Genomic DNA, 12,342 nt, shown 5'->3' with positions numbered 1-12,342 from the left:
AGTCAATGTAAACTTCACCCCTTGCTTAACACGTGTTAACATAAACTACAAAATTGGTGGACTTTGCATTTGCGTCTGTTTTTTTTAGAGACTATTCAGATTATTGTGGCTTTTACACTAACACGTTTTGTTCCTCTACGCCGTTTCTGTGGTCTTTAGACAAGGTGGTCCAGACAGACACCTGTTTTCTCTCCCATACGTTCGTTATTTTTACCCTACTCTTCTTCCTTTGTTACTTCTGTGGCAATGTTAAGGCCCATTCATACCCTACGTTTGGCCTGCACGTCCGTATTTCTGTCCGTACGTTCTATCCGTTGACTCCTTCATACCTCCGTCCGTTGAGGTGCGCAATACCCAATATGTCCTCTAGGTGGCAGTGCTGGGCGCCAATGATTCGTCACTGATCAAACATGGCGACGGTCCAAGACGTGATTTTGTTGTTTTTGCTCTGTAAGTAAACTTTTTGTTTGTCCCTGTGCCCCGGACTCGACACATCATATGTGTGGGTAGTTGCGGACAAGCTCCGCAAGTTGTTCCTCGAATCCCGCCATTGTTTAAAGCCCAGAATTACAACCTTCTTCGTGATTTTGTTGATATTTTGTACTACAAACTAAATAGCGCCCCCACTGTTTCCGGTAGTATTGCTCCGTATTGATCCGTTTCGTCCGTAAGCGTAAGCTCCCAATTTTCGTGTCAAAGTACAGACGAAATCGACGGTTAGAAGGTATGAAACACTCCACACGTATCCGTATCTGTCTTTTACGTGAGGTATGAATGGGCCTTTAGTGCGCCACTCACTGGTGTGGCATACGTATTAAAATCTCTATCAAGTGTCCATCTGCTTTGTCCGGTTTCTTCTGTGCAGATACAATATTCAACTATGTGTGGATGGATCCTAAGGCTTAATACCTTTAATACCTTCACACCAGAAAACTTGCACACACCATTTTTCCATATCTGAAATTATTTCTCCATTGCCCCAAATCATGACCACCTATCTTTGGACACACACACAGGAAGCAAGATTTAGATAATTTCTCTATTTAAATATTTTTCATGTGGAAAAGCATCAAATTTTTGACAAAAGGCAACATTAAACAAAAAAGACTGCAGCAGCCACTCTCGCCCAGCAGCAAAGGGTTAGTATTTAGGTTTCTGATATTGGCCAACTCTGAAACGCAGCTCACTTTTGCTTTCAGTAGCTTCTTGAAAGACTGGGTGGAAGCCAGTGATCTTCGGTGATCATATTCTTGGGTCAGAGAGTGTATGCTGCTCGGAAATAAATCAGTCAAGGCTACAAAGACCGCAGTTTATTGGAATGAAAGGGAACACTGAGCAAAATGATGTCCTGGAAAAGTAGCAGAAATGTAACTGTTTGTTGAAATGCGGTATCGTAATATAAAAAAACGCATAAGGTGAAAGCTGATGATTAAAAAAAAAAAAAGATGGAAAAAGACTGCAGAGTCGAACAAACAGCAAAGATAACTGCAGACTGGTGAGGAAATAATTCAAGTCATTGTTATTTTAAGGTTTCATGGAAAACCTATAGGAATATGTCAAAGAAGCTGAAAAAAGCCTGACAACAAAAAGGGCTACTGCAGCTGTTTGCGTAACAAGAGAAAGGGGATTATTTCTTTATTACATTTCTGTTAGTTTGCATCTGAATTGTGGCCTCATGTCTGGTTGACAGCAGGGTTTGAAGCCGAGAAGCAAAAGTCAAACTGGAGAAGAAGGTCGCTTTAAAGGGGGAGGGTTGAAGGTGGGGGTAAACCCTTTTCCCCCCTCATCCTTTTTTTTTTAAGTCTGCTGTTGCCTGCCAGTTCTGGCAACATCTGGCACTGTTTATCGCCTGGCCTAGTGATTCAGAGAGAAGGAGAAAAACTGCAAAATGGACTTTGTGCCAACCTGAAATGCACTATGCTAGGCCCAAATTATCATTCTTGTTTAAAGCACTTTGAACGTTAATAATATGAAAGACTTTGTTTCACTTGAAATTTATACCATCTTACAAAACATTTTGAAAGAAACCTGCAAGTCAGAGGAGCACTGCGAAGGTACAGTTAATTAAACTTGTGATAATTGACACTGGGGACAGGTTGTTCTTTTAAGATAAGGCATTTGCCACAACAGAGTCCCAGTACTGGGATCCAATGCCATGTATATGCTTGAAATGTTAGTAGCTTTAAAGGATCTTTTAGTAAGATATTTACTGTAAAATCAACCTAAATCATTCTCACCTGGCATGAAAGTAATATTCCCAATAAACAATCGGTCCTCTCCATCAACAACTTCATGCTTTTCCCCTGTCACACCTAGAGGTACGGTCCGGAGCTACTTCAGTGCAGTGTGTAGCCTGTTCCTGGTTCCTCATCCAATCATGAGATTTCCCAGGGTTCCCAGCACAGAGCGCAGCATTTGGTATTTTTTCTTGGCAAAATTGAGAGCAGCCTGCTAACATGGAAGCCAGTAAGAGAAGCGGACCAAAAATAAAATAGAGTACAACATCGTATGTGTCCCATGTAAGTAAAAATTCACAACAGCCACAAACTGGTAAAAAACGGCATATTAGATTGTTGCGAATGGCAAGCTGTTGTACCGATTTGAGCCACAGGGTGTCAGTATTAGAGGTCCTTTAATAGACTTTAAAATACTCCAGTTAGTCTATAAATCCCTGAATGGCTTAGCGCCTAAATAAATCACAGACTTGTTATCAGTGTATCAACTCTTCGGACCACTAAGGCCTTCTGCTTCAACCCTACTCTACATACCCAGAACTACACATGGAGAAGCAACATTCAGTTCCTATTCTCCACCAATCTGGAACAAACTTCCACAAAACCGTAAAAGTGCTGAAAGCCGGAGTTCTTTTAAATCAAGATTAAAAAGGCATTTGTTTAGGATTGCCTTTGACTGTTCTAGTTAAACTGTTAATTGAAACATCATTACTTTAAGTTTGTAGTCCAACTGCTTTTACTTTCCATCTTCCCACATTTTATTTTGTTTACATTTTTCTATATTTTATTCCAACTTGCTTGTATTCTGTTTTTATTTTCCTATGTTTTAATCATGTAAAGCACTTTGTGTTGCCCTTGTACTGAAATGGGTTATACAAATACATTTGCCTTGCCTTTAAAGCGAAGTAAAAAAAAATACATCTAATCAGTAATAACTTGGGCACTGATGCAGCAGAACATGCCTTTCTAAACAGCAACATATATTTTGTCCTAAATGGATTTTCTACAGGTCAGCCCAAAATATTGTAACCTGACTCTCGCCAGATGGAGGTAGTTCCACTGAGCTCCACACGGCGTCAACACATCCATCTGGAATCGCTGCCATTGGGAGAGATTTCAATACCACATAAAATGGATGCGCCAATCCGGATTGCTGGGAGGGATTTTTGTAGATGCGACGTATCAGAAAAGCGACTGTTTTGATTCAGACAACAATGGCAGCAAGGAAGCAAGCGGTAACATTGATGCTGCTATTTAATCTACCGCATATTAATTCTTTAACAGAACACCTGAACACGGCTTTGAAGGTTTTTGTTTGTGAAAAAGATTTTTTCACCCTTCTTCAGACGAGCTTGTAGCATGTCAGTACAGATGATAGACAAGTGGTTAATCCAATTATATGCAAGGATTTCTGATAAGACCCCTCCTTCTGAAATACATCTCCAATGGAGCGATCCCAGATAGATGAGTGGAGCTCGGCGGAATTACATCCATCTGGCGAGAGTCAAGTTATAAAAAATGCACACCAACACAAGTTAAGGGTATAGCTATATCTGACTCAACACTTCCCCTCTTTCAATAAAACTCACGTCACAATGTTTCTGTGCTGAGCAGTTTCGTAAAATGACAGGGGAACACTAACACGTTTGCTCAATAATTTAGCTTTTAAAACATTTCATTGTGGTGGCAGTGAGTCATATGTGGACAAAACAGACATAAAATTTGGTTTTCCTGATTTACAAACTTAGTTCACTGCTTGGAACGCCACAAAGACTGGAGTTTCAGCTGCTCTCTGCGAAGCTTTCATCAAACCTGACAGCTTTTTGGTCACAGTGTGCAAAATGCATCATCGCACAGACAGAGAGGAAGGGGCCGCACCCAATCACAAACAGTAAAATACAAACAGATCTTCTTTTTTTAACCCCACAGTTAAAAGTATTAAAAAACTAAGATGAGAGAGCAGAAATTCCAACCAATGCTGACCCATGCCAGGTCAGTAGATGATGAAATTGTAATTTCCAACATCATAAAAGCTAGCCTGTTACAGCTAGTGTGTTACATTGTAACGGTTCCAGTTCAGATTTAAAGGATAACATTGACAGGGTAAAGACATATTTTGCTCGCTGTAGAGAACAGAAATTGTGCAACTGCTGTGGTTTCCAAATTAATAAACAAAATAATGGTCATACACAAATTGGGCTTCGACATGATTGTCTCCATTAAACACAGGTTTTATGAACACACATGTAAAGTTATGTTTTTTTTAGGAATATGGCCTTTGGCAACATGTTGAGACATGTCTGCAGTTCCTTCAGGCTGCAAGAGAGCTAGAGAGGGCAACACTTTCAGGGTATAAGAGATGGGCTAAACAAAGGATAGCAACATTGCCTTTTTTCTATATTTGGAATAGACTGGAATGGGAAATTTGCAGCTTTTTGGTCACATTAGAGTTCAGGTAATTGTCTACACTCTCTCGGACTGATGTCTTAGCATTGCCAACTCTGCTTCCCGAGCTTTTCGCTGATCTTCTGAACTTCTTTACACTTAGTTTTGCTTTAGGGAATTGGTTAAGCCTTTTTTTTGCATCGACGTCTCTCACACAGACATGGGCAATACTTCTAATATTAATAATGACAGCTCATGGTATGACAGCTAGAAAATATTTTCTGAATGCCACATTTATATCTTGTTTTGTTACAGTTCTTAAAGAGAATTCAGAACTGGTCCAAATTTCATAAAAAAAAAAACTGAAATAGGAAAATGGCTACAAAGTTCTCATCAGTCCATCTGTAGTTGATAGAAAAAGCACTTTGTGTACCATTAAAGGCCATTAAAGCACCTCTAGTGGTAGATACATTACAGTTTTTAACCTTGACTTGAAATTATGGTGTGTTTACCATACAACCAAAACAGCAAAATACTCATAACACATAAAAATACAAAATTGTATTCACTCTGTTTGAAGGATATTTAATGTAATTAAAAACCTAAAACTGATTATTGTACCTATGAAATTAAGAATTCTTTTTAGTCTCTACCAGCATCCAATATGTTTTAACTTGTAAGTTATAAAAAAAAAAAAAAGATACAAAGTCACTCACTAATTGACAAGTGAGTTAACAGGGAGCCCTTTTTTCCTGGAGCCTGGCATCTGGAAGTGACAGGCAGAGAAAACGACAGAGTTCACGGGACAATGAGGCCCATTGATACGGTGGAGACAGGACGGGGCGCCTCCCGTGTGCCGAGGGCAGCTGACGGTGCACAGAGGCACCATGATTAGTCTGCATTACAAATGGCTAAAACAGAGATGTAGACGTAAAGGTACCAACAAAAAAAAAAAAATCATGATAGAAACTGAAACCTCAACAGCTTTTGCACTCTTTGTTCTCATAAAAATTAAAACACAAGATATAAGCTCCTTGAAAAAAAGCCCTACAGGAATGCTTTTCATGATCCGAATATTTTAATTCTTCACTATGTTGGCCGTTGCTGTGTTGATTTGTTGCACTACAACCCATTCATGGTTTCTGGAAAAGGAAGCAACTTACACCGATATGATGTGGTCTGTAATAATGTTTAAGCCATGATCAGCTCAAAAATAAATATTCTTCCAACATGTCAAACTCCATAAACCCTCCTCTTTTCCTGCACTCTCGCCCCTCCCACTGTTTTCCATCATGGATCCAAGGGAATTCCATTAAGCTTCAGAGATGAGGTGTGCTGGGCCACCATTATTTTCCATAGAAAGCAGAGGACCCACATAAATTTGTAGCCCTGAGGCCATCTAGAGGCCTTCCTGAGCAACTGCACACACGTCACCTGCAAATGCAGTGCATGCATTTTCCCCATTTTGTATGATTCGATCTTCTGAGAGAATAAATTATCAAAACTGATCAACTCTCTGTAGTATCTGTAATATTTCTTCTTACAGACAGCGGATATTCAGTTTGATTAGAGTCCTTCCCTGTAGTTGATCCTCTGTGACTCTTAACCCTAATCCTTAGACCTTTATGGGAGCCTACAGGATAGGTTTTCTTCTGCTTTACACAGATTTTAAGTAAACCATATATTCAGAGTCCTGGAGGCTTAAGGAGCACAACATGGGGAATTTGGGGTGTACCTGTCTGTAAGTGCTGATGATGATCTCTCTCAGATGATAGTGCATGGGGGTCATGGTCTCGCTGACAGAATCCAGCGCCAGGTCTACCTCTTTCTTCCTCCTGTGGCCGTCGGGGAGAAGGCGAACCACCCGCATCACCACCTGCAGAGCAACAGAGACGACACGCACAATGTTAATTACAGCGCTTTTAAGGCCCAATGTTTTCGGCGTGTTTTAAAAGACCGCTAAACTGTAAAGAGCACACAATTCTAGCTTTCTCACAAGGTTTTTGTGCAGCACCTTCCGAAAGTATTTCACTTCAACGTAAATGTATTTTATTAGGATTCTATGTGAAAGGCTAACAAAAAAGGCAAAACTGTGAAGTGCATTGAAAACGACGCTTGGTTTTTTAAAATACTTTACTAAAGACGCCACATATGCATACAGCCCCATTCATTCTGACTAAAATCCAGTGCAGCTAAGTGCCATTAGAAAATAGATAGAGGTTATCTGTATTTCATTTCTTGTGCGGATGCGGTTGCTGAGTGATGGGCTTGGATAATTTCAGTGTTGGCGAGATGTTTAAACAGAAAATCAGAGGAAGTGCACTGATGTAAAAAGCTATTCTGAACAAAACTCTATTTTCTAAGAGATGTCAAGTGATGTCTGCTTTTAATTAATGCTGCAACAGAGAGCTGAACTTCCAGCAAATAAGAGGTAGGTTAAAAATATAAGAAAAAAGACTGTTGCCGTGAGGTGACATTTGCTTTGTATTGGACCAATTAAATAATTACAATTTCATCTTAAGTAATATTTGCTTTTATTGTAAATCGTGCAAAAAATGTGATGATGAATAATTTCCCTTTACCAACTTCACCGTAAAAGTGTGGCACGTGGGATACAGTCCTTCCTTGAGGTTCCCTTTTCACTACAAAGGAACTCTGGATCCGATTTGTGCTGCCAATATACCTGCTGGATTGTATTTAAAAAGACCTTTCATCTTAATTGCTCCCTCTGGAAAGATATTTAGAGCTTGAAAGTCATTTAGTGTTTCAAACCATTATTAATGTACGTCTTGATCCACATGGTGCAGCTAAATGTCTTAAAAGCATGATTACAGACGGTTCTCTGTGCTTGGATTTGGAGCCTAGATCATCTGTAAAGAACCGTCTGTCTGTGCTGACCCAATTAGTGCATTGATGCAAATGTGTGTCAGCCTGTTCATTTATAGTGTTGACCCTGCAGAAACGAGGAATGTTTCCAGCAACACGTGCACGTGACGTAAAACCACAGTAAACAGTGTCACGGGAAGCGGTCACTCATCTAATCATCTAATTCACCTTCTCTGGTCCTCCATTGGTGGCAGAAATGTAAAAGTCAGGAAGAGAAAAGAAGGGACAGAACAGACTTGCTGGAAGAACTGTTTGTTCTTGACTCAAAACTTCACTGTACACAATTAAAACCTCCTGTTCAGCATATAATTATTGTGTTCTGGGCTGCTGCAAGGGGTCAACTTGGATTAGCAGTAAATCATTTTACCCAAATGAGATAATATATGGGTTTATTCAATTGCTTGGTGTAAGCAAAAACAACAAAATCCACATTTTTCTTTCTTCCTTTGGACATAAGGTGCTTGTTCAACAGACTTTTATTTTCATTCTTTTTAGCCAGAAATCAAATCCAATCTGGAAATGTCAAAACTGTTCAGTGAGAATGCATTTAAATAAAGCTTAAAAAAACAGAACAATTCCTCCAGCCATCGTTACAATCATTTCGAGCATCAGTTCATTGTCAATCCAGAGGCACCGCTCAGTAAAAAATTAAAAATAAAAGATAAAATATGCTCCCAAAAAAGAAAAAGCCTAAACTGTAGCAACTGAACTCATCCAACTTCATGTGGTTAAAAGCCCCTTTCCACTAGATAAAGACCGCCCTGCGGTCAACAGGCTCTTTACAAGCAGCTGAATGTTGCTGAATCACAACTAATTTAATTTCCCTCTGGGATAAATAAAGTATTGTTGACTTTAAATTTGAATTGAAATACGACTGAAGAGTCAATCATGACTCTGCTGCGTTTTTCATACAGTGCACATTGCTATTGCATCTGCACACGGCTGTTCCTCCACGGCCTACAGAAAAACCCTGTAGCTGTGTGAAGTTTTTGCATCTCCACCATCAGTTTCAGCCTTACTGTGCAGGAGGAAACTTATCAACACGGCTTACTAACTCATGAATGTCCCATTTTGTGCAATGATTTCAACTTTGCACAGCTCCCCGTGTTCATTTCTCTGGAGCAGTAGTGAGATGAACATTTTAACTGTAGCCTAACAAAAGGACATTTCTCTCAAATCTCCCAGCAACCAGCCTGTGTGAAGCAGCTTGGAGGCTCCCGGCTTCTTCACAGTTAGGAGCTGGGAGGGTGGCCTCTTTTTCTTAAAATTCCCTAATGACCAATCAACACACTGCAAAAAGGGAACTAAAAGTCAAATTTTCTTGAAATTAATGTATTTTTCCTTGATTTAAGCAGGTAAATAAGACTATTTGCCAATGGAATAAGTATTTGTACCCCTAAAATAGGATAATTAGATATCCTGCACCTGAAATAAGATGATAGAGATGAAATGTTCCTATTTTAAGTGCAAGAATCTTATTCCATTGGCAAATAGTCTTATTTACCTGCTTAAATCAAGGAAAAATACATTAATTTCAAGAAAATTTGACTTACTTTTAGTTCTCTTTTAGCAGTGCACTGATGCATGCAAGCCACGCATCATGGACAAGCCTTGATGCTGCCAGCCCCCCCGGACCGCACCCACTACTGCTGTCTCAAACGCACACTGATTTCTACAGAGTGCGTAGAAACACCACTTAAGCACAATATGGTACGGAAAGGGCCTTAAGTTGCTGCTAAGCACAATAAGTATATCCAGCTGCAGCATTTCTTGTCTGGATTTTAAAATATCCATGCAATGAGACTACTGTATGATGTATGACTAGATCTTTCAATCAGAAATTAGTCGATAGTGCAGAGCAAACCAGATCAAATATATGTACACCATATGGCATCTAGAGCTGCACGAGATTAGAAAATTGTCGGATGACCCTCTGATTTTCAACTGTGCTGCTCTCACTCTCTGTGACCTTTAGCATCCTCGGCACTGCTACCTGCGTCAGGTGTGGACATCCACTGCAGTTAGACTCCGTGAAAACAGCTAAAGATGTTTATTTGCATGCAAAGCTTGAAGTCATGGCACTTCAAAATCTCAGCCAACAGCTATTGTATGCCAAACAGTTCATTATGATATTAATGCAAGTTTTAAAAAGCAGCAACACTTCTTATTTACCATGGAAACAAACAGCAACCACATCCACATATCCTCATTTTCAGTTGCCACGTTTCCTCATGTGCACATCAACTACAAAACCCATAATGATTATCAAAGTGTCCAGCTTGATGTTACCTGATATGACCAAACCGATATGTTAACTTTTTATGTCGAGGTTTCTAACATTTCAGGGTGAAGCCGTCTGGCTTTTATATGGCTAAATATTCCACCGCGTTTACCAAATTGTCACTGAAAGCATCTTTTTAGAGTGGAGCTGAATGGGAAGCCAACTGCATCAGGCTATGGCTGAAAGCAGTTTCCTGCTGAGGCTGCAAGGCTCTAGCATGAAACACATAATTGTTAGTTTTGTAATACCAAGGTGTCACAAAGTTATCTTTAAACAGCAAAAAAAAAAAAAAAAAGCATAACTAGGTAGAAGAGCGCGATCATTTAAAGTGTTTCATCTTTGCAGCCATGTAGCGTTTTTTTTTTGTTTGTTTTTTAGGAGTTAATACCAAAGCTATTACGACATCCCACTTTTGTAGGAGGTTGAATTGGTGGCTGACAAGGTTTCCGTGGTGACGGTTCTGTGCCTCTGAGAAAATCCAATGGACACGCTGCTGTGACTGACATGTGGTATTGTGTGGCTGCAGAGTTTTGCCTCCTGTGCTGAGGACACAGCCAGCAGGTTCCAACCGCTGACTAATTGTCACAACTCTAAACAGACAGAGAGAAAAAAACAAAAAAACAGCGCCTCTATTTTACAGACCAGAGGACAAAAGCTCTGGCTTCTAACAAGACTGCATCACTGCTTTCAATCTCAAGTACTGACTGGTAGTTAAAGAACATATACCTATGGTTTGCCTTAAACCCTGTGGAAAAACTGCACAAAAATGTGCCGTTTCTTTATTTGAACTGAAATGGATTACGTAGTGCTTCAAACCTGACTGTCAACAATATGGCAAAACAACAATAGTACCAAACCACACCTAGTAAGGGAAAATAGAAACACTTAATGGAGAAGGGTGAAAGGTAATTAAGAAGCAGGATTAACAGAAATCCTGGAAATGATTATTTTGGAATCCCGATAGTTTCAAAGGATTTACCTCCCAGAGTCTCACAAAACAACTTTTGTTAAATTGGACTCAATTATAAGAAGTACCATTAACAGAAATCAGAAATAGTTCATAATATCACATTTTTACTTTAAGAACAATAAATGAGCGAGCGCGTCTCAGTTTTCAACTGAAACGGTGACGGTCGAACAAGTGGCACTTCAGGTGAAGATGTGTAAAGTCCTAGCCTCGTGAGACCATCCTGATCTCGCGAGCTTTCAAGGTTTCACTAGCAGATCAGTCTGGCTACTCTCCGTTAAAGAAAATTTGGAGCAGTTCACCAAACGAACGTCCAATCAGCGTTGGCTTTGAGGCGGGTTGAGGTGTGACGCAACGAGAAGCGCGACAGTTCAGTCTAAAGAACATGCCAGCTTCAGCCGATGAAACTAGCGTTAGCGTGGCTATCGAGCAAGTTTTATCGGAATTACAGAGTATTTCTTCACTGAAAGAAGAGCAAAACATTGCTCTGGAGGCTTTTCTCAGAGGAAAAGATGTTTTTGCTCTTCTACAGACTGGTTTCGGCAAGAGCTTGTGGTTGTGTTTTCGTCGTCGCTGTTAATACGTCATATGCTTCGTTGATCTGATTGGTTTATTTGGCCCGTCTATCACCAACATAGGCCAATCAGCTAACCAGTATTTTCGCCACTTCCCAAAATTACTTCAACGGAAGGTTTCCAGATGGATATGCGGAGCAAATCTATCTGGCGGAGTCAGGTTAGTAAAGTGCTGGAAACAAGTTAATCTTTTATCAACGTAGTGTGGAACATTTTCATCTTAAACTTGACTACATTTATTCAGGGAGAAAAATATATATATATGTTATTAACTAATTGTTTAGCACAAAATCCATTATGGAACAACTGTCGGTACCCCTTCTGTTTTTGATACTTCATTTTGTCTAGGAGCATTGGTGGCACCATTTAGAAGAAGGATCGTTTACTTGTCCTGTCTAGTTCCTCCTTGAACTGGAGTCATTGTTCCCATTTTCTGCTCTCTTCTCTTCAGTAGATTCTTTTTCCTTGGGATTTAGAGCTATGGACTGGGATGGAAGAAGTTTGATGAACAGGTTCTGTGATGATTTGACCATTCGTTCTGGTATTTTTAAAGAGTTCATCGTGCCATACACTGTTGCAGAGTTTGTTTTGCCGTTTTTTGTAAAAGAAACCGACCCACAGCGTCACAGATCCTACACCGTACGTCCTCCTCCACATGCTCGTCCTTTAGATTCACAGCAAACCCATCTGGAGTGTTTGTCGCCAAGAATAAAACTCTTAGCCTCATCTGACCGAAGGACACGGGTCCAGATAAAATTCTGTAGAGTTTTAAAAAAAACTCCATATGTTTAAGTTTATGTTGGTAGGACAAAAAAAAATTAAATGTCTTGCATGAGCCCAAAACAACCAATTGAGTCATGCAACCTCTAATGGTTGTTATGGGAACTGTGAGATGTCCCAAGGTCCTACCAGCTGCTGCAAATCTCCAAGAATGAGCTTCAGGGATTTATTTTTTATTTATTTTTTTGCCTTCCTTACTAGAGTCACATAATACAGTGGTGGGAAGAAGTGTTT

At 39.9% G+C, this 12,342-nt stretch overlaps 1 protein-coding gene across 7 annotated transcripts in view; it reads right to left on the bottom strand.

Moving 5' to 3' along the window:
- pald1a (phosphatase domain containing paladin 1a) overlaps positions 1 to 12,342 on the bottom strand; it is a 73,997-nt gene that overhangs the window by 28,135 nt on the left and 33,520 nt on the right. For all 7 annotated transcript variants that reach the window (XM_012853858.3, XM_012853873.3, XM_021311346.2 and 4 more), the window contains one exon: positions 6,355 to 6,495. In XM_012853858.3, coding sequence (XP_012709312.2) covers positions 6,355 to 6,495 — 141 coding nt within the window. The remainder of the gene's footprint in view (positions 1 to 6,354; positions 6,496 to 12,342) is intronic.

This window comes from Fundulus heteroclitus, chromosome 10 (assembly GCF_011125445.2).
Source record: "Fundulus heteroclitus isolate FHET01 chromosome 10, MU-UCD_Fhet_4.1, whole genome shotgun sequence".
Taxonomy (NCBI): Eukaryota; Metazoa; Chordata; class Actinopteri; order Cyprinodontiformes; family Fundulidae; genus Fundulus; species Fundulus heteroclitus.
Note: the sequence above shows the minus strand (reverse complement) of the source record. Positions and strands in the feature narration are given on the sequence as shown.